This window comes from Hypomesus nipponensis, chromosome 22 (genome assembly GCF_054491055.1).
Source record: "Hypomesus nipponensis isolate SF chromosome 22, ASM5449105v1, whole genome shotgun sequence".
Classification (NCBI taxonomy): Eukaryota; Metazoa; Chordata; class Actinopteri; order Osmeriformes; family Osmeridae; genus Hypomesus; species Hypomesus nipponensis.
Window position 1 is genome coordinate 3831054 of NC_140382.1, and position 23539 is coordinate 3854592.

At 47.9% G+C, this 23539-nt stretch overlaps 1 protein-coding gene across 1 annotated transcript in view; it reads right to left on the reverse strand.

The window, feature by feature from the left end:
* Positions 1–23539, reverse strand: part of dab2ipb (DAB2 interacting protein b) — a 76686-nt gene that overhangs the window by 21064 nt on the left and 32083 nt on the right. The window contains exons 4-6 of the mRNA XM_084686322.1: positions 6400–6553; positions 5396–5494; positions 3938–4492 (exon numbers count right to left, since the gene is read on the reverse strand). Of these exons, the coding sequence (XP_084542448.1) occupies positions 3938–4492; positions 5396–5494; positions 6400–6553 (808 nt within the window). The remainder of the gene's footprint in view (positions 1–3937; positions 4493–5395; positions 5495–6399; positions 6554–23539) is intronic.

Genomic DNA, 23539 nt, shown 5'->3' on the forward strand with positions numbered 1-23539 from the left:
TGAGCGACTGAACACAGTGCACTCAAGAAAGAAGAGATTAGCGCTCCTCGCCTGATGACATCATGGCACGCCAGGCACGCGGGGCGAGTACGCAGGAGGAACGGGATGAGAAAAGATTGGCTTTCTTATTGTCACCCCTGTCTGGTTAATGGCCGCTTCAATAAGATGGTTAGACTATCTTCAGTAGCAGCAAAATAAGAGAGGACAAAGACAACAACACTCTCCGGCCTCCTTGCCAAGGCATACATTAGTTCTATTATCCCCCACAAGCCAGCGGGGCCCGACACCAGACCGAACGTTCAGACCGGACAATGTGCCGTCTTCCCAGAGGCCTCGGCGCCCCCGGCGCAGGAGGGCAAATCGATGTTCTAACGTCTTGTCACAAGCAGCCATTTTGTGCAAACAGAGGCAGGGATGAATAGAGGGCCCTGGGCGACTCCTACACAACACTGATCAGTTGTTGTTTGTGTCTGTGTGGCCGGCAGCTGGATGTGTGTGGTGCGGCGGGGGTTCTGACAGGGCAGCGTGGATGTGTGTGTGTGTGTGTGTGTGTGTGAAGAGGAGGGGGGAGAGGTGCCACCATTGCTGAAACCGTTTCCCATAAAACAATGACTGGACCACCTCATCATGCAGAAACAAAAAGAAACGACCTTAATCTTCCATTAGTGCTTTGCGACGGTGTTTGCGTTTGTTTGCTAATGTGTGCCTGTGCATTCGTGTGTGTTTACCCCTGTGTGTGTGTGTGTGTACCCCGGTGTGTGTGTGTGTGTACCCCTGTGTGTGTGAGAGAGGCATGGCGTGACCGGGGTGATAACAAACAGGAGCAGACAGTGGTGGAGCAAGTCTGACATCGCCTCCGACAGCCCTGGTCTGAGACGCAGCCAGGCGAAAGAGAGAGAGACAGAGAGAGGGAGGTAGAGGGAGAGGGAGGGAGGGAGGGAGGGAGGGAGAGAGAGAGAGAGAGAGAGAGAGAGAGAGAGAGAGAGAGAGAGAGAGAGAGAGAGAGAGAGAGGGAGGGGGGGGCGACAGGCACACGAGGGGAGGACGGAAAGAGAGATGGAGCGAGGGCAAGGGAGAGACAGAGAGCACTGAAGGAGAAAGCACAAAGTGTAATTACACATTTGGTGATAAAACCTACAATGAGGGGTGTTGAGGAGTGTGCAATACTAATTCATCTAATAGACCTGATCATCTGACACCAACAACTGTGACACCCTTCTCCCCCCCTCTCCATTTTTGTTCACGACTCTCCCACGCTTCTCCTCCGTCTTTCAGAGGAGACGAGAGCAAAGCACAGTGGCAGAAGCAAAGGGGAGAGAAAAGAGGAGTTGACAGCTGAGGGGAGTGGACTCGAAGAGTGGAGAGGACACGCTAAGGAAGGAGAGGGGATGAGAGTTACCACTTTACACGTTAGTATCAGGAGCATGATGACTGTGGCTGAGAGAGGGGTCATACGAGGAGAGAGTGAGCGAGAGAGGGAGAGTGAGTGAGAGAGGGAGAGTGAGCGAGAGAGGGAGAGTGAGCGAGAGAGGGAGAGTGAGCGAGAGAGGGAGAGTGAGCGAGTGAGTGAGAGAGGGAGAGTGAGTGAGAGAGGGAGAGTGAGTGAGAGAGGGAGAGTGAGTGAGTGAGTGAGAGAGGGAGAGTGAGTGAGAGAGGGAGAGTGAGTGAGAGAGGGAGAGTGAGTGAGAGAGGGAGAGTGAGCGAGAGAGGGAGAGTGAGCGAGAGAGGGAGAGTGAGCGAGAGAGGGAGAGTGAGTGAGAGAGGGAGAGTGAGCGAGAGAGGGAGAGTGAGTGAGAGAGGGAGAGTGAGCGAGTGAGTGAGAGAGGGAGAGTGAGTGAGAGAGGGAGAGTGAGTGAGAGAGGGAGAGTGAGCGAGAGAGGGAGAGTGAGCGAGAGAGGGAGAGTGAGCGAGAGAGGGAGAGTGAGTGAGAGAGGGAGAGTGAGTGAGAGACCAGGGAAAACAAGATCAAAGACTTATACCGTCTCTCTGGAGTAGACACTATAGGAAAAACAAGAGCAAAAACAAACACAACTGTCCATAGGAGACGGTCAACTACCTCCCGAGGATAATATCCAAACAAACACCCAACGGCTGCTGCTCAGGCTAGGATGGAAAACAACATCAGCCACAGGCCAGCCTTGCTCTTCAGACTGCAGACATTATCTTTGGGCAGACAAGATGGCGGATGCCCAGCTAAGAATAGCTGTGTTTACTGAGTTAGGGCCACACCCTGGACTGCAGAGTAGGGCAGAGTGGAACAAGGGAGCCCCAGGGCCTTACGTAGTCGTAGAACCAATCACGACGAGAGTAGGCCAAGACATGAAAACATGCACACACACAGAGACACAGGAATACCAGACATACAGATATGAACTCATTAGGGCCACTGAAGAAAAAACGGAATGTGTGTCTGTGGTTGTAGGTGTGTTTGTATGAAACAAAAAGAGAACAGTCAGACAGACAGAAAAAGTCAGAAAGACAAAAAGAGAGAGAGAGAGGAAGGGAGAAAGGGAGGAAGGAAGGATTGAAAAGCACACCAACTTGTCAGTCCTATCGTGTGGATATTGAGAGGGAAGCATGGACGAGCAGATGTCTCAGGGTTCCAAGTCTTCCATCAGCCCCCTCTTGCCTTCCCACAAACCCACAGCACACAGTCAACAGATGAGGAACGAAATGGCTCCGTGCCTCAGCCCTGTATGAAGACATCCTGTAGAAACGGCCTGTTCTCTTTATAGATAGTGTTGCTTTTTATACCAGACCATAATGACGGCTTCTCAGAGATTTTTCTGAATGGCTGGGCTTAGAAATAGAGGAGAAAGAAAAGGAGGAATGAAGAATGAAGGAGAGATCTGGAGTCAGGGACAGCTTTTATAAGAGAATTGCTATCTGCGTAAATGTCACAGGGAACCTGGTCTGAACGCCTGCTCCCCTTTCACTTTCCACTCCCCCACCCATGGAAAGCAACCTTGAAACATTGCTTCTTCTATGCCGACATTAAAGTTTCATGACCTGTCTCCATGGGAAACGCACAACAGAACAATGAAGGGAGGGGGGAGAGACGAAGGTTTTGAACACTTTTTCGAGACGTGGGAATTAATGGAGGGTAATTAAAAGTGTGCTTGTCTCTCTCTGGAGTCTAACAGCCACAGGAGACCCTGGCATCACCCGCCAGAATCATCGGAACAAGCGAGTATGAAACAGTAAGAACATGCAATCAGTGCATCCAGCTAAAACAGACAGCCAGAACCGGAGGCCAGAACAGTCCGAACAGTCAGCCAGGGCATCCAGCCAGGATAGGGAGCCAGTGTGAGAAAGCTGCCAGAGCTTATGTGCTCAGAGAGGGAGTCCTTATCAGTTTCTAACAAACTAAAGAAATGGGTTTAGTCCAAACAGCTCATTTCAGTACTAGATACGGTGACTATGAAGTGGTTCCCACATCCAGTCCCAGTTCTATTTGTAGCATTGTTAGCATTCCTCTGTCAAAGACACAGAGCAAGGGGCCTCCTACCACCAAGGCAGCCACCAATGAATATCAGCAACTACCCATAATTGGCAGTGAAATAGCCAATGAGTCAATCCCACCACCCAGTCCCACCCCTGCTCTGTTTGTATTGGAGGGATGTAAACAGGAAGAGTGTGTTTGGGTAAAAGGTGTGGTTCTGCTGGCTGCTTGTCTCCCCCCTCATATCTACAGCTGACTAATGTTGACATGCTGACAGTGCTAAACATACTTTCGACAATAACAAAGTATGTTTAGCCTCCCAGCAGCCTCCCCCTCTGGATCCACTCTCTGTTCGAAACGGATTAGCTTGTATACGGTGGGCGTACATGATGTCGTTTGCGGAACCCTTTCATTCCTTGTTCTAGTGTGGTGGGATGCGGTGTGCAGAGTGCACGGTGTCGTGTGCAATGTGCGCTGTGCGCTGCAGTGTCCTACCTTGGCTTTGCCAGTGCTCTGAAGGATGTGGACAAGGGCTGAGGCCATCTCCTCCTTGTTCTTGACGCTGATGCTGGGCTCCAGGACGGAGCACAGCAGCATGTAGTTGTTGGTGGTGTACTCTGCAAACTCCTTGTACAGTTCCATAGGCAGAATGTTCATGCTCTGGTAGCGGGCCTTGATCCGAATCATGGGCCCCGTCGTCTTCCCCTTGCTGGGATTGGGCGTGCTCACCGGGTACCACTTCTCCACAAACTGCCTCCCGGTCACGGCGGCGATGGGGATGTTGACCAGGCCGATATAGTTGTTCTTGTCTTTCTTCTTCTTCTTGTCCGAGTCCTTGTAGAGGTGGGCGGTAATGCTCTTGACCGCCGGCAGGTTGTTGAACTCGAAGTGCTCGCCCCAGAAGACGTTGTCACTCTTCAGCTTGCAGGTGGTCCTGGCGTACAACGCATCGTCCAGGCACAGCTCGCAGAAGTACTTCTTCTTAGCGGGGAGGTCTTTGGCCTCGATGAGCCAGAGCTTAAGCAGATTCTCCACACGACGACTGTTGTCCTAGAGACAAAGATAGGGGATTGAGGAAGGGATTCTTTTTCAAGGTTGTAGATACTGCAGGGATGGGATTTTAGTCACAGTTATGTGTCCTCCCCCTGCAGCACTTCAACAGGACAACAACATATTTCATTCAATACAATTGTTCCATTGAGACAACAAATTGTGTGCCTACTGGGTGCACTGCTTTTGTCATGTGTTGTTTGAGTATATTGTATGGTTCTGTACTGTAATCTGTATTAGTATCGAGCAGAGACCAGCACTATTTCCCCTTCCCTACCTCTCTGTGTTAGAAAAAACCCACTGAGCAACAGGAGGGGGGATCAATGACTAATTAAAATGTGCATGTTAATCGGCCTGCGCGGTAGCAGAATATGAACATACTGCATTATGGTATTTCACATGACCGCCTATATAGATAACTAACCTGAATAAAGCCACAGAATGGCTTTGTGTTTAGTAATCTGTGAGGGTATTTTACAAAACTTCAGAGTTCCTTTGCTCATTTCAAAAAGTTTTAAATCTCAATCAAATTTCAGGGCTTACAGACTAACAAACGAGTTTACACGAGTTTATCTCATCTCTGGAAATCCGAAAATAATGAAGATCTGCCTGGCAGAGATAGAGAGATACTCATCCCAGCCAGGAGAGAACGACCAAAACAATGCCCAAACTTGAAAGTTAGGGTTGAACTTTTCCCCACTCAAAATTTTAATTAGCGAGACATTGTTGAAAATAACAAGATGAAGGGCATACAGAGAGCAAAAAGTGAGCAAAAGAGAGAGAGAAGGAAAGAGAGACGTGCGTCATTTCTTGGCTTGAAGTGAGAAGCCATATGTTGTCTCCTGTGTCTCCAGCCCTCCTCCTCCCCCACCCGTCCCATCCAACCACCCTTTATGTTCTCACCTTGTTGGGGTGCACAGCCCTCCTCAGATTCTCCATCCATTTGTCTCTCTCGGCGGACGAGCGACAAGAAAAGCATTTACTTCCTGTTGAGGTGGTGACCTAACGAGAGAAGGGGGGGAAGAGAGAGAGGGAATTGGGACTACGGTCCTTTATGCTAAACAAGCACACTGTATTAGAGACACGTACATCGGGGTAGACAAATGTCCAGTCTGGTGTGAATACATAAAAATAACGATAAGATTCTGCAGTAACAACACAATCTCTTTCACACAATTGTTCTCACTCTCATGTCAACGCCTCACCACCACCGGACACACACACAAACAAACAAGCACACACAAATAGGTAAGATTGGATATCTGGCTGGGAAATGTGATTGGACCGAGATGAGAGATTTTAATTTGGCAGGCTAGATAATAGGGAAAGATAGAAGTTAGACAGACAGTGAGGGAGAAAGCAAAAGTGTGTGGGTGTGTGAGTGTTTGTGTAAAAGTAGGCCAGATCGAGACAGACAGACAGACAGACAGACAGACAGACAGACAGAGAAGCGTAGTGTGTGGATGTGCATGTTTGTGTATGAGATGATGATTTTTAATGACTGTGTCTCTCCATAGCAGAATGGCAAAGCCTGTGCAGGGAGGCTGATGCTTAGTCACTCTTCTCCTCTCTGGTGTGTCTACAGCTATCAGGGCCAGCACTAAAGCTGGGCTCCTGCTGAGTGTATATACATGAAGCAAACACAGACCCAACTGCAGGCAGTGGTCCTGTGGTGTGTGTGCGTGTGTGTATGCTTGTGTGTGTCTCTGTGTGTATGAGATTGTTTCTCTTTGTGTTCATACGCAAATGTGAAGCTGACGGCGAGATGTTTCATCCAAAGATGCTATATACTATATATATCATATATTCAGCATATATATCACAATCTCCCGAATATATATACAGTATATATATATATGCTGAATATATATATATATGTGTGTGTGTGTGTGTGTGCATCTACTCACCTCAAAGCAGTAGTCCTGTCCGAGGATGCTGGAGTGCACAGGTTTGATGATGACCTCGTCCTCCATGCTGAGGTCCAGGACCTCCACAGCAGAGCTGGGGCTGAGCAGCGACTCGTGGGAGCGAGACTCCTTCAGCCTAGGCATGAGATGAGATCTGGACATGGAGGAGAGAGGAGGAGAAGGGGGAGAGAGGAGGAGAAGGGGGAGAGAGGAGGAGAAGGGGGGAGGAGCGGGGAGAAATGATAACAGACAGAGATCTTGAGTTAATCACCGTGATGGGGGAGGTGTGTGTGGGTGTGAGACATTTTTTTCAAAACAGAGCGTGCCTGTATTATCCATCTTATGCAAATGACGAAGTTAGTGTTTGAGTGAGTGCCTGTTAAAGAATATTGGTGTGTGTCTCAAAGTCGGGGGGGGGGGGGGATGTCTTTCTTCCAGCTCTCACACTCACATACGCACAAACATGCATACATGCATACAACAACACATAAGGTATCCCCAAAAAGTAGGAATATTTGTTAGAAAAATGTGAAGATACTGCACCGCAAAAGCTATACAAGATTCTTCCACTCAATGCGGACTGCTACAGGAGAACAGAGAAGGAATGAATTGTCATTCAACGTAAAACAACACTAGTCATCTTATCTATCGGAGGGAAAATGTACATTTTGGTGACGTGTTTATAGAGTCTGTTTGCTTATAAAAAGACAATATATATGCAAATTCTGCGAAGGAGAAAGAAAAAGCTCATTGTGATAGTTGATAGTTTAATGCCAGTGTCTTGGGTTCTTACTGGGAGATACACATACCCCTGGACGTGCACACTCAGACACACAAACACACACACACACACATCCAGACTGCGAAACAAGCTTTTACAGTTATGTTTTCCAACTCTGTCAGCTTCCTCTCCACCTTGATTTTACACACGCTAGTAGAGAATGTTCTCCTCATGGTTTCAGATACTGTCTGAGACTACCAGCCCAGCATTCTCATCCAACTCAAACAGACAGGAGGAAGGTGTGAGGGAAAGTACAACAAGTTTTGCCCTAAGCCATTTATCAAATGTTGTCCCACTTTCTCTCAGAGTTGTAACAGAGTGTTTTATCCTGTCTCCTGTAAACACACACATGCACAAACACAACCCTCCCACACGCACACACAAACACAACATTACAGTCAACAACACTTTTTACAATGTTCAGTTTAATATTCAAAATATGATCCTGTTGCCGTACCAAGGTAATCTGTGTTTGTCCCTCGCAAGCTTATTATCTTAAAGCATTTAAAGGGATGCCACTCTCACAATTTACAGCTCGAACTAGCAGTTGCTCATCAGATAGATACGCATATTAGCAAAGCAAGCTTCAAGCGATACACTGCAGTGCAATTATCATTAATCTTGCCCACGTCCAATCAAGAGCACAGTGCTAGGAATATGAAGACGGCAATATTGCATGTGTACGATAAAGATGCTCCACAACTGATGTTTGCATCAGCCTCTAATGCTGTTTGTACAATGCCATAACGCTAAGGAAACCCTTAGCCTCTTACTGTTCATGAGGAATGAAGCTGCAGTGTCAAAGTTAGCATTAGCCTCTTATTGTCCACTACATTAGAAGAGTAAAGCTACAGTGCTAATGTTGGCTTTTGCTAATGAGTTTTGAGCGTGAAAGGCTAATAGCACTAAAGTTGGCAAAAGTCCCAGGCTACGCTGCAAATGGAGCTGTAGCCTTAACGTAGCTTTAGCTTCCGAATGTGACTCGGCTCTACAGATAGTGGGCCTGCTGATATAGCAGTACAAGGGTGGATAGCTAGCTGTAATGAGGGGGAATATTCTTTTAATATGGCGCACTGTGGAAGGTTTACATACTAATCCTGCATGTCTGGGAGCAATGTTACAAATGCAAAGCAGAGCATTCCAGGAAAACCAGGCAGCCATTACTGCAGATTAGGCCGGCAGGCAGCCCTTTATACAGGCACCCAGCTTTGTAGTTAAATCCACTGGCCAGCCTGGTTGGACAATGGCCTGCTGGAAAAGAATCTCTGCCTTTATTCTCCTGTCTGTCCCCTGCCTCTCTCTCTCTTTCTCTCTTATAGGACAAGACAATAGCCCACGGATGCAAATGGACAAGCATGGATACATGTGCACATGCTCTCTTTACTTCCGCTGCCAGTGCCACCCTTTTGCACCCTCTGACAGTGTTCTCTCTCTTACTTTCTCTCATTCCCCCTCTTTTCTTGCTAGGCGAATGATCCCTGCCTCCCTTTCTCTCTCAATCTCATGCTTCCTTCCTTTCTTTCTTTCTTTCTTTCTTTCTTTCTTTCTTTCTTTCTTTCTTTCTTTCTTTCTTTCTTTCTTTCTATCTTTCTCTTCCTCTCTCTAAGCTCCCTCTGTTCCTCTCTGGCTCTCATTTAGTCTGAGCGTTGCACAGCTTGTTGGAGCTCTTGCCCCTGGGAGAGCTCTGTCAGTCAAACTCCAGCTGAAGCCTGTGGCAAATCACAGGGAAGCGCCGGAGGGGGAGGTGCCTAAATGCCTGGTTTCTGCTCTCTGATTGGCTACTGAGGTACCGGGCAGAAAAGTATAAGATTGAAGTGAGGTGAAGCTGTTGAGGAGCTGAGGGACCTGCAGAGGTAGGGGAGTGGGCTGTGGGGGGTGGTAAAGGTTCTGGTGTCTGAAGACATGACATACACGCCCCAGTTGCAGAAATCAATATTCCCGACCCGAGTTGGACTGACAGGCGGTCCTAGGACGGAACCCGGCAAAGCAAAATCGTCTCGTCATCCATCTTACCAGCCGAAAGACCTGTCAATCACCGTGCTGCCAGACTTCAAGTGTATACCGCCCCCTGTGAGGCCCATACAGAGCGTTTCTAAACCCCCCAGTGGAAACAGATGGAGCTCAGATCAGGTCTGCTGCCTTACTGTCAGATATACATACACACACACATCAAAAAAGCTAACAACCAAAACTTTATTGTGAATTCACTGTACTGCTGCCATCACAAAGAGACAGGGAGTTAGACTGAGAAATAAACTGAGAGAACCACCGGAGAGGGGGAAAATAATCCTCAAATCTGTAAGTTTGACAGACTCAAAGGCCTTGTTAGACATAACTGCATAGTGCATTTGAAAATCAATTATATAAAATGACTTGATTGGTGAATAGGAGAACAGGTTTTCACCAATCCAGTCATGTTATCTTCATGATAAACACACCAAGAAGAGGTACAAGTTTCTATTCAGTGGTCGAGTCCTAAGTCTCTACAAGATCCTTCCCATAACAGCTCATTATAGTGGACTTAGCGTAGCAACCTTATCTGGCAACCCAACCTGGCAACCCAGGGGGGAAGGGAGACACCCAGAGGCTCTCTGCCAGAGCAGGAACAGTCAATGCACAGAAACTTGTCAGGAAATGAGGGGTTAGACACACACATACACGTACACACACACACACACACACAAGCACACACAAGCACACACTCACACAAACTGTTTACTACCACCATGGCTGCTTAGCACAATAACACCAACTCATCCTGTGATGGAGGACAACCTAAGCTAATAAGATTCTACATATGTTGCAGTAGTGTCATAGTGTTATACAGGGTTTCCCGCAGCACTTTTCAGTTCAGGGGGCCGCCTAAGCAACACACGACTGCCGCCTTAACTACGTTGTAAAAAACCCCACACAATTATATTTTTTTGGGACCGCCAGTCTCCCTTCTCTGCAGAACGCATTAGTCTATCGCACAAACTACCCCCCCCCCACCCCATCCTCCCCTGGTCTGACAGCAAACCCCACCCCACCACCTTAACTAACACATTTTCTGCGGGAAACCCTGTCATAGCATAGTAGCCAATTAGAGAACTCTCATTTTGAATAGTGGACAGTGGAGGGCAGTGGGAAGAGAGAGGAGTAAAGGAGGAGGAGGAGTAAAGGAGGAGGAGGAGTAAAGGAGGAGGAGGAGTAAAGGAGGAGGAGGAGTAAAGGAGGAGAGAGGAGTAAAGGAGGAGGAGGAGTGCAGGAGGAGGAGGAGTAAAGGAAGAGAGAGGAGTAAAGGAGGAGGAGGAGTGCAGGAGGAGGAGGAGTAAAGGAAGAGAGAGGAGTAAAGGAGGAGGAGGAGTAAAGGAAGAGAGAGGAGTAAAGGAGGAGGAGGAGTGCAGGGAAAAGGGTGTGGGTTCAACATGCCAAGACAACTCCCAAGCATAAGGACGGAGGAATTACTTTCTCCTTCTTGACAACCATTGGTTTTTCTCCACCCACATCCCTCCATCCCTTCGTCTAGCATGTGGTAGTTGGTGTCAATGGAACATAGGAGGGAATGGAATCATCTGAATATATGAATAGTAATGCCACACGCCATGTGCAGTGTGGTATGATCTGGTAGGCCATGAGTAATTTACTTGATGGACTTATCACCACATCATTGGTAGATGTTGTTAAGTGTGTCATGTACCCAGCATGTCTAACTGATGCTCATACTGTAGCTACTGCGTGTCCCCAGTGACCAGTGTGTGTGTGTGTGTGTGTGATGTGTGTGTGGGTGTGAGGATGATGATTCGATGTCTCTGCTGCACCTGCAGATTGCAACTAGCATCACAATCAGCCCTATCTCTCTCCTCTCTCTCTCTCCTATCCCCCTCTCCCTCCCCTCCTCTCCTCCTTTCCTCCACCCTTCCTCCAACACTTTCAACTCTCAGCACACGTCCTTTTTTTTGTCCTTGAGAATCACCCCCCCCCCCCATTCTCTCTTTCTCCCTCCCACCAGTCTGTAGTTCTCTGTTTACATTACATTCATTTTCTCTGTAGCATCCCCCTTTACTTTCCCTCCCTCCCTCCCTCCCTCCCTCCCTCCCTCCCTCCCTCCCTCCCTCCCTCCCTCCCTCCCTCCCTCCCTCCCTCCCTCCCTCCCTCCCTCCCTCCCTCCCTCCCTCCCTCCCTCCCTCCCTCCCTCCCTCCCTCCCTCCCTCCCTCCCTCCCTCTCCTTTGGGCTCTGTTCTCTCCATCTGTAAATATTTCAGAGGCTGAAGCAGAAATAGAACACATCATCCCATCATCCCATCTAGGACCTTCTCTAGGCTCGCAGTGAGCATGTATAAAGGCCTGTAGTAAAACACATATTTAATTTAGCAAGGCCAAGCATGAATACAGAGAGGCCAGGAAAGTTGAGAGACATGTCGAGGTAGTGCTGAAGCAAGAGAACCCGTGTACATGCACAAACACACACAAACACACACACACACATAGACATTAGCGCGAACATCTTTGTTTGTTGGAATGCGCAATGCTCAGCTGCATGGTTTTACAAAGAGCCATCCATAGACCAGCCAGCAAATCAGTCAGTCATTTAGACAGCCAGTAAGCCAGCCAGCCAGTCAGTCAGTCAACTGTTGTCAGAATACACTGATTTGTGTACATACACTCAAATAATACTTCTAGAAAGCTTCGGCAGCCCCTCAGGCCCAGTTCAGTCCCACACAGAAACACTCCCCTCGGCCCAGCCCTGCTGGCCCTGGCCAAAGTCTGGGTCAATGATAACCAGGTTAGAACGGGAGCCAGAAGGAGAGAGGAGACTGTGGAAGTAATGGACCTCCCCTGACTTAGTCTGTCTGGTGTCTCTCTGTTGGGAGTTGGGTCTGTCTCTGTCTGATGTTGGATATCAGATATACTATCAACCCAGCACTCAGAGCACTTAGGCTAGTAAAACACACGTCCACACACACACTCACACACCGCAACGCACACTTACACATTACTGTAATATAGGGCAGCACACACTTGCACCCACACCACAACACACACAGATACACTGCACACACTTTCACACATTAATACACAGCAGCACAGTGACGGTATCTTAACGCGAACTAACAAATGTTGCAATCTGATACAGCTGTTTACTGGGTCCAACACAGACTCAATACTTGACCCTGGTCTTCACACAGCACTCCCTATACAGTCAGAACAGACAGAAGTCACAGCCTTGAGTTATTTTGATCAAGGTGATGCTACTGTCACTGTACCCCTGTCTGACCCCCCCCCCCTTCTGCCCCCCCGTGCAGGTCACTCCCCCCCCCACCACATCCCTCCCAGCACTTTGTTGAAACGGGGCCGAGCCGCTGCTTTTAGAACGGCATTTCCGACAATCGATAGATGCTTCCGGACACAGCCAGTCAGCCCACACAAAGGGGGAATCACAGCCGCACGCGCACAAACACACACACGCACACACACACATTCTCTCCCACCCTGTATCCACAGTCAACTTATCAGCTGTGGCTGTCTTCCAGCATATGTTGAGTGTGTGCGCGATCATCAACATTGTCTGTTCCATCGATGGGGATATAAAGGCATAGTTGAGCTTAGTTAGCCTAACACCAGCCATATACACAGAATCCCCCCACCCCCCCACAAACAAAGTAGTCCTCAATCAGTCCTGTACACCCTCCCTATGATACACCACCAGCCTGTGCACTATTATTGAATGATCTGATCACATGGTCGGCACAGCACAAGCTCTCCTCTGTCCTCAACATAACCTAATTGCCATGGCGATGAGTCACAGGAGAGGCATTAGCTGCTGCTCCCATGTCAATATCATAGAGGCAGCAGAAAGCCAGGGACGGATGAGAGCTCAGCACTGAACAAGAGACAGACCTGGCCTCGACAGTCGAGACCAGCTTTACGCATGAGAGATCAGGCCTGAACCACAAAGAGACCAGCCCTGAACCACAGTAAGACCAGCACTGAAAAGGCAAAGAAAGATGAGCCTTGAACAACAGGGAGCTCACCAAACCTGCTATTATCTGCTGGTTAGGATGAGAACTGACATGAGTCTCAACCAAACCTGATTCGAGTGTTGCCGTGACGAAAAGCTGCAGTAAGCCAGGAAGCCCATTGGAAAGGGACTTTTTCCAAGGGATCCAATTGGATAACAGCTACAGAATGCTGGGAGATGATTGGGTTATTAGCTTGGCCACAACTGAAGCCTCCAGGCAGCCAGCTGCAACACCTGGTCGCAAAGAGCGTGCACGTGGAAGCTGACACACGCACGCACGCATGCATACATACACACACACCAATACAGGCAGAAACACACAAATTCAACACACTGCAAATGATTATGAAAAGCATTCATACAGACAAGCAGCCAGACAAACAAACAATTATTAATGTACTTAGCCTCAAAGTGACCCCACATTAGACCGGTGTCAGTGGTGTGGTTCTGAAGCAGGCCCACACACGCGTCTTGTCTGACTACTGACTCCGACACTGTTGACTCTTTCTTACAGCTTACCTAATAAACTTTTGACGACAAGAATACAAGCTACAAAACAACTGACTTCCAGACTACTGACAAGAAGCCTACTACTGACCATCAACCACACAATTAAATACTGACCTACCGGACTACTGACTAGTGACCACCAGACTACTGACTAGTGACCACCAGACTACTGACTAGTGACCACCAGACTACTGACTAGTGACCACCAGACTACTGAGTGCCACTCTTCAGCCTGTCAAACTACTGTTGAGCAGACTTTTCGATATCACCGTAATGGAGTGCTAAAGAACAAACTGACTCACAGCTGACGTCCTCGTCAGAGAAGCGTGGGACGTGCGTCTGTCGCCAGGCCGAGCTGTCTGAAAAGCTGGTTTGCAGCCAGCAGATGTCTGTGTCCCTCTCCTCTGTGTTTACTTTGGAGTAATGAGTCCCTCAGCTCTGCTCACAACACAGGCAGACAGGACCGTTTAGACTTGTCAGATTCTGTCGAATCATCTCTTATCTATGAGTGTGCGCGTGCGTGCGTGCGTGTGCGTGTTTGTGTGTGGGTGCGTGTATGTGTGTGTTTGTGTGTGCGTGGGTGGGTACCTGACATCTGCCAATCGCAGTTTATGCTGTAGAGCGTATGGACAAGGGATGGAAGCTGAATCACAGACATCCTTGCCACCATGAGCGAGACAGCGAGAGAGCAAGAGCGAGAGAGAGACAGAGAGGAAGAAACAGAGCGAAAGGAAGGGAGGGAAAGAGGGAGAGAAATCAACAGTGGAAAAGAGAGGGGCAAGCAGAATAGTGAAAAGGGGAGGATAGGAGCTGTCAGGAATCGCTGGTGCAGAACAGGACTGATGTCTGGTGTGTGTGTGTGACCTAGAACTGCTGACGCCTGGCGAAGGCATTAGAACTCAGACAGTGTTCCTTAATCAGACAGGTTCTGAGATGGGGAGGAAAAACCATGGGTTGGGTTCTGGGCACTGGGGAGTCAGATGTTGCTTCAGGGACGGAGAGGTGGCTGTGGGTTGGATTGGCACATCCACATTCATCTCCATTCAGACTAGTTACTGTCCGTGGAGGCCCATGTCAATGCCATACAGACTCTCTCATTCCAGCTCTCCTTTCTTCCTCTCTTCTCTCACGCTCTCTTTATCTAAGACTGAGCAGCAGCCATCCATGAACTGGTAAAGCCTTGATTGACTGCCCTGCATGTGTGTGCGAGAAAAGAGCTAGAGGAGAAAAAGAATGAGAGCGAAGAGTGAAAAGCGAGATAAAAGACAATGGTGAGGCACCATCACATTCGTGCCCTGCAGCTTCTACACTGTACATCTCCACTCCTCTCCCAATCTCTTTCATTTCGTCCCCCTCTCCTCCCCTCCCTATCAGGACTAATGCACACAAGACAAGAGAGCCCTGACACCAGGGGAGGAGGGCCACAGAGGAGGCACCTTCGGGCATCACTGTACCAGAGGGAAGGAGCAATGAAGCCGTATGCTGGTAACCCCCTTTTCATCGTGACTAATCAGCCCCAACCGGATTTTCACTCTAAGCATCTCTGTTTCTCTCTTTGTCCGCAGATATGAAAATCAGAATCCTCCGAGCATTATACAGGAATAACCGCGACTCACAAAGATGGTCTTTCATGGGGAAGGAAAAGTGGATGGGGAGCTTTCCAGGGCTGTGAAAAATGGTGTTATACAAGCGCACACACACACACAAATGCACCAGAGGAACATGAAGGAGATCGGGAAGCAGAGCTTAGACATTATGACATCATGTCCTGGATGATACCACTGTTGTGGAGTTGCCAGGGACTTTTAGAGGTCCGTTCTGCCTGACTCACCGCTGCACCATAGTGGTGGCTTGCTGGGGAAGGAGGCAGAGGGGTGAGTAAGATCAGGTGGCACAAAAACAGCTGCTGTGGATCTAACACTGCATCAGCTAGCAGTGCCAGGTCAGCAGGTCAAACAAGGATAACACACAAGTATGTATGCACTCACTCACACACACACACACACACAAGAAGGATTATGATAGGCTCCTGGCTAGGTGTGCGTGAAGTTCAGTGTGAAACATCTGGTAGGGGTCCTGCTGTTAGGATGGATCAGCAGACTGCTGAAGGGAGTCAGATGGCTGAGCGGTGAGGGAGTCGGGCTAGTAATCAGAAGGTTGCCGGATCGATTCCCTGCCATGCCAAATGACGTTGTGTCCTTCACCCTACTTGCCTTGGGTTAATGTTCCTGTTCTTGCTATAAATTGCTCTGGATGAGAGCATCTGCTAAATAACTAAATATAAATGTGAAATTCTGCTGTTAGGATATATGGTGATTAGTGTTGAAGTTTGCCAGTTAGAATAGACCAGCAGTGTTATGCTTCCATATTCAATAGTTTACACTGAGTGTTGACTTTTGAGTGATGCATCGAAATGAAAATGATGGGCCAAAACCAAACCTAAAATTCAAGATGCACTTGGCTGAAAAACGAAAATACTTTTTTTACTTTCTTTTATTATATATTTTTTACAACTGTATATATATTTGACTTTTTTAATTGGCGCTGTACCCCCTTTTGTCATTTCTGCTGGACCAACACAGCAGATTGCACATTTGATGTCCTTATCAGAAACTTTGAAGCAGGATATTTCTACACCACAGACATGATCGCCCTTTTTTGAAATATTTATGTAAAATCACCTGAGATGAAAATTGTCAATCAGATGGTTGAGAATTGGGTACACAAGGATAATTCACGGATAGTCTGAAAATAGTTTGAGGTTCGTAGGTCATATGACCAAGGAGGTATTGAAATTAAAATATTAACCCTTGTGCTGCCTTCGGGTAACATGACCAAAAGGTTCATAACGAACCATCGTTGTGTTTACCCAATTTCACCCAATACAAAAGCAAATCAAAATAATGTTATTTTAACCTTTGCAATGTGGGGGGTCTGACACAGCCCAACGGTTAAAAGAAAATGCTTCATTTTGTTTTTGTATGCGGTAAAGTTGTCGCAAACGACGGTGGGTCACAATGACTGATGGGTCAGAATGACCCGAAGAGAACACAAGGGTTAAAACAATTCAGCCTATTTAAAAAGACCTCTATTTTACCATAAACAGAATAAATGGTGGAAATGGTGGTGACTGGCTAAGATGGTTCTTTTGTTTAATATTGTTTTGTGAATGCCCTATATGGCGGCTGCAGGTGACGGCTCTAAGGTTGATTAAGCAATGGTCACGAAAAGCCTGCCACCAGACCCTGACATAAGTGGAATGGTTCGAGACCAGTCAAGAGTCGGTACTGCTCTTAAACCAGCTTCAAACCAGCTCTTAAACCAGTTTTTGTGACCAGGTTCTTCTGAAGTATGAAGAACTGCTTTGGGCACCGGCTCCTAACCGACCCTCAAACTGCCCTGGTGGTGAATGGATAATAGTGTTGTCATTGTTATAGTAAAGAGGAAGTCATAATGAGGTCATAGGTCGGACTAACAAGACAGTTTTAATGAGCAGCAGAGTCAGGGGTCAGAGAAATGAGCACATGGAGAAACTAAGTTCAGCCTTCTGGAAACTACAGTTCCCGAGAAATGTGTAATATCTGATCCTGAGGTAAAAGATTCTTGTTACAAGTAGATATAATTGCAAAATTGTTTGAGTTTGATAAATGAACACACAATCAAATTGATGGAGTAGGATATACACTGTAGAAGGGCTTTTTATACAGCTCACTTTGTCCTTAAGACACACTTCCCCCTGGTTGGAGTTTGCTGACCACACAAAAACACACTCACTTTCTGACCACTATCTGACCTGGTGTACACAGCACAAACAGCAGTATCCACAGATCCCCCCCCCCACACACACACACACAGTGTTAGGAGAGGCAAGGACAGCAGTACTCTGGGACAGAGTTGCAACGCACAAGGCAGCTGCACTAAGCAGTGTCATAAAGTATCGGCTTATTGCATCAGCAACATACCATACGAATCCAATCTCTTCATTTCTAGGAGAAATTGATGCAACGAGAATTTACATATGACATCTGAATGCATACTTAGCTAGTGTATACGTGACAGTAATGCAAAATCTATATTCAAATCAATAGAGTGTGCTGAAATCGTTTTTGCGCATATTTGCACTATATTTGGATGTGGCTCGTTCCCCTCCATTGTGTATCTCAACTGTTCAGGAGGCGGCCTGGACTGTGTACAGTGGCAAACAGTATCAATGTAGCGTATAGTACAAAATACTCTGGCGCTCCTCTAGAGTGTTCCTCCAGTCGTCCATATACTCTGTCTGGCGGTCAGCACACCCGGCGGACCAATGAGATTCCAGGGTTTAAACAGGAAGTATGAACTTTGACCTATAACATGCAGCGGAGGCAAGGCGTCTGGTAAAGATACGTAAAAAGAGAGAGAGAGAGAGAGAGAGAGAGAGAGAGAGTGAGGAGAGAAAAAAGCTCTAAAAGGCAGATGTTTGTTTCTCCTGTGCTTTCACTAACCCAACTCTTTCTTTCCACAAAGACGCTAACATCAATTTACATTATTTACATTGTGTCTTAGCACTTCTAAGTGCTTTGTAAATGGTCTTTGTCTGAGTTTTGGTACTGGAATATGAGAGTGAGTTTTCAGCTAGTGCTCCACAGAGCGCTGAGCGAGACAGTTGCAAAGTGTTGAGAGACATGGAGACCAGAGCAGGGCCATCTCTCTGCAGTCCCACTGTAAAGATGACTCAGTCAGAAATGGAGAATGGGGACACTTAAGAGACACACAGGCACACAGTGTTTTAACTATGAGTCTGCTCTGGGGATGGTGTGAGTGTGAGTATGTGTGGGTGTGCGCATGTGTGCTTTCATATTAAAGTGTGTGTGAGAAAGAAAATGTGTGTTTGTGAGAGAGAGAGAGAGAGAGAGAGAGAGAGAGAGAGAGAGAGAGAGAGAGAGAGAGAGAGAGGGAGGGAGGGAGAGAGAGAGGGAGAGAGAGAGAGAGAGAGAGAGAGAGAGAGAGAGAGAGAGAGCAACACACTGATAAACACATTACATAATTATTTTCATGAAGCATTCAGCAGTCTGAGCTTGGAGGAAATAATATAAATTAGTTACAAGCAAGTAGGCTTTCAACTTAAGCTGTTGCATAACTGCTAAGGGACCTGATAGCAATGTGGTACAGATGAGAGGAGAGAGATGAATTTATCCTATAGTTGCAGAGTTCCTGAGCTGTATGGACCTTGAACTACACTCGTCCAAAGTCAGGAAAGTTCGTGCTGGACAGTGAGATGGGCAAGCCTACGCAATGTAGCTATTATAAAAACATAATCAAAATGTTAATGTTGCACATTGCCTCTAATTAACGGCCCAAACTATCTGGCATTACATTATCGCCTCTGGCACTAAATAGTTTCATGTTCAAGTCTGAACGCGTTCCAGTTCCTCATTCCAACACCTCTCCAAAGCAAGCCGTCTGTTAAACTTTTCCTGTTTACAAGACATATTCGCTGCCCTTCCTGGAGTTTACACCAGAATACATTATGGAAACCTCCCAAAAACTGCAGATAATAACCTACAAAAATGTATTCACAGGAGGCTAACCTTGGTCCCATCCAGGAATAAGCTACAATACATCAGAGGAGGAGGTCGCATATCATCGCGCAACGGTAATATTTCCTATACGTTTCCGTCAGTATTCAACTCAATCGCCGTAAAAATAAAGTCGAACACTTACGATCTACTGAAGATGTGGAACATCGTTCCAGGGAACCTCACTCTGGGTCCCAAAGACACACGACTTCAATTTGGGTCGCATTCCTCTCTGCCGGGCAATCGTTGCTTGTTTCCTTGGCTATTTTTTGAGTCCCTAGGAATGTGCGTCCTCCGTCTGGCCTTAACTCTGCCGCGTAGAGAAAAGGCTGATCCCAGAGGATGTGTGCTGGGCAGCGAACACACCCCCCGTCTCTCTCTCTCTCTCTCTCTCTCTCTCTCTCTCTCTCTCTCTCTCTGCCCCCCCCCCCCCCCCCCCCCCCATCTACGTCCCATTTAAAACGATAGCGCAGCTTTATGGAAATCGCTTCTTCCGTGCGTGGTGATTTTATTTGCCATGATAAACTCCTTGGCTTAAAGACAGGACTCGCTATTCTTGGACCTCAAAGCATAATCACATAATTATTATATAAACGACATTGGTGTTCTTATTTCCATATTGGTAAGTGGTAAGGCATTTGGTTGACAGAGAACATATGTCAAAACGTCTTGTTAAACTGAAATAGTGCTATGGAGTCATTGTATTGCATGTACTTGGCAACTACTACCCACTTTCAGTGCTGTCTTTCTCCACACAATCTCCTTGTCCCCATCTAGGCAGGTACCCTGCCATGTCAATCCCAATGCTGTATGTGGCCCCAGGGCAAAAAGGAAGCCCACCACCACCCCCACAAAGGCTTCACTGCTCTAGCAGGAAACAAGGGACTCTGGTCTACTGTGAGAACAAAAATGGACCTTGGATGGAGAGAGTGACCTCAGGAAAAGGAGGGAGGGAAAGAGAGAGGGGGAGATTTGTATGGCGGTGAAGTGGTGCCAGATGTATCCCCTATTTTGTTTTCTCATAGCATCCAGAGGAGAGAGGCTGACATTGCGTTGGGCCTGAGCCATGCTCTGCCGGGCAGACAGAGCCTGAGCCTGCCTCAATACTCTCAACCTGCTCCTTTCCTTTTTTCCTTCCTTCCTTGCAGCAATCAGACATGAAGGATAGGTTCATGTGTGCACTCTTTTGCACAGCTATTAGCAATCCAGTAATTTCAAAGAGAAGAGTCTCTTATCACAAACAAACAAGCCGCCTCCAGGCATTTTACGACCGGTTAAAGAGTGATCACACCAACGCCAGGTTGAAGTCTGGAGAGACGGACCAATCAGAGGGATTACTAACCTGGGCGAGGTCACAGACTTACAGTACACCGCACCGACACGCACAGTCTTAGAAAGGGTGGCGTCGGGAGTTACACAAAATGAAAACACAGTCTGTGCCTCTGGTCTACATGGCACAGAGGCTCAGGCAACATAAAACATGGCAGAGAGACGCAGCTACAGTCCTCGACTGATTTGTCTGTGAGAAAATATGAAATATGACTTCAGCAGGATTGTTCTTCTTCTTCACGAGTGTGTGTCATGCAGAGCTCTACTAAGTCTAGTCTACAGTGCCTTTTATAATCACATTATGATATTTGATTCAAGTTGTTGTCAACGTCCATAAGGAGGACGATTTATGCATCCCAGTTTCATACTAGTGGGGGCAGTAGTGGGGGTGCAGAGGTGCTAGCAGCAGTATGCGGTGGTGTTCTGGAGCAAGTGGGTAACACACATGGAACATTCCCAAATGTTTGTTTTGTATTATGTATTATTACATAAGTTTCTTTGTAAAATAATGTGCACCAGGGTGCCCACTGGACTAATCCGGCCCAGACTCTCTCTCTCTCTCTCTCTCTCTCTCTCTCTCTCTCTCTCTCTCACATTCCCTGTCCTCTCCTAAATCACTATCTCGATCAGAAATAAAGTCAGAAATGCCACCAAAAATGTATCTTAAAAAAAAAAGAATCACAAGGTTATGCTGCGTCCGGCTTTTACATTATCCAACTAGCATAAATCAGAAACGAGGAAAATCAACCATTTTGAAATGGGATTCGCCCCTGGGTGAGGACTTGACCCCTGTATCGTCTTAACGCCTTTAGTGTCATAATGCAGAGAAAAAGATTCACATTCAGAATGAAGGTTGCACAGCCTCACCCACCACCAGGATTTGCTCACCCATGTACTGTGTATGTGTTTAGGTATGTACTGTACGTGTGTGTCTGTCCGTGTGTGTATAAACCGAATCAACTCTCCGGTGCGGCAGCAGCCCGTGGGTGTGGAGGTGTAATGGGGTCAGTTTACGAGGTAGACTGGAACAGTCTGATGTCAGAGAAGAGGATGAGTGTGTGTGTGTGTGTGCAGGGTGGGATAGTCTGTTTGTGTAGAGGTCCCCAAGGAGACCTCTTAAGCCTATGCCGCCAACCCCTCAAAGCGAACCTGTTGAACACAGCACAGTCTCTGGCAAAGGAGGGAGTGAGAGAGAAGTGGGGGAGAGGAAAGAAAAGGAGGAGAAAGGAGCAAACGCATTCCAGACAAGTTCCTACAGGCCACAAGCAAACACGACCCGCGTTTCACGTGTCAATCATGTCTTCATACTGACGGATGGAGAGAAGGAGCAAGGCGAGGGAGGGAGTGAGAGAACAACCCTTTTCACGAGCGAGCGTGCCAGAAGTCCGTGTTGGCGAAAGAGAGGCGGTGGACGTTAGACAGATTCGAGTTAGACAATGAAGATGTCCTAACAAGAAAGCCATCTCTCAGGGTGCGTGCCCTCCGTCTCTCCCTTCCTCTCTGAGTGGTATTGCTGTCTGAGAGGAGATAACTGCATGATCAATGTAAGCTGATCTCATCTGTCCAACACCTCTCCCTCCCTCTCTCCATCCCTCGTTCCCTCTCAAGGGACACGTCCACTCCGATTCCACCCAGTCTACCTCCAGCACCAACAATCCATCTTTTTCCATCCCCCCGCCCCACTGCTGCCGTCCTCCCTCCTCCCATTCCCATCCCTCATCCCCCATTGCCCTCTACCTTTCCTACCGCTTCAATACTACGCGCCTTCCCTCTTTCCCACCCTCCGCCACCATCCGTCCTCTATTCCCTCCATCATCACTCCACGCCACACCATGAACACCAACCAGTAACAACAGATGTAGAGACGGTGAGGTAATGAGTCAAATATATTTCTCTGATCTCCCACACCCCTCCCTCTATCTCTCCACCAGATTGGACTGTTTGACTGTTGCATAATAACATCCCTTCTGCCTCAGCAATTGCTTTAGCTGTGCCCTCCCTCCCTCCCTCCCTCCCTCCCTCCCTCCCTCCCTCCCTCCCTCCCTCCCTCCCTCCCTCCCTCCCTCCCTCCCTCCCTCCCTCCCTCCCTCCCTCCCTCCCTCCCTCCCTCCCTCCCTCCCTCCCTCCCTCCCTCCCTCCCTCCCTCCCTCCCTCCCTCCCTCCCTCCCACCCTCTCTCTGTAAAGCAGCTTACTGTAGAGTCACCCAGTCAGATAAAACAGACGCACAGCATCAATTCTGGAAGAGAGTATGCCCAGCCTGGGGCTGATATGGCGTGAGCTCTCTCTCTCTCGTTCTTTCTCTCTCTCTTTCCCACTTCCTATCTTTTTCCCCTCACTCTCTCTATGTCTCTTACACGCACGCACGCGCACACACAAATATGCCACACTGCCTCTCCCCTATTGACTAGCTAGCCTTCAGGCGGGTGGGAGAGATTTAATTATTGACGACACACAACTCCGCTCCATCGCGAAGCAGATGCCTCTCCTGTTTTCACCCATCCACTCACTGAGGAGGGGGGATGAGAAGCAGAGCAGAGGGGATTATCGGATGACGCCGATGTCCTCGCGGCTCTCACGGAGTGGCCCTCGTCTTTCTGGTTAAAGGACCGTAGGAGCAGCTTTGCATTCTGCTGCTGGACCTGGCCAAACACAGGGCTGCTTAGTTGCACAAGAGAGAGGGGAGCAGGATCGGGATTGAGAAGAAGAGTGACTGAACGCGAGAAATAGGGGGAAGCTGTGGATAATGTTTTTCATGGCTAAACTGATAGAAATTGTGCCTGCCTGTCTGTCTGCCTGTCTGTCTATTTGCCTGCATGTCTGTGTGCTTGTCTTTTGGTCTGTCTGAAGGCCTGTCTAGAGGCCATGTCTGAACTTCAGTTCAGTCCGCTCCAAATCCTTCCCCCTTGCAAACACCTAATTTCTCACTGGTTGGTGTGTGTGTGTGTGTACGTGTGTGTGTG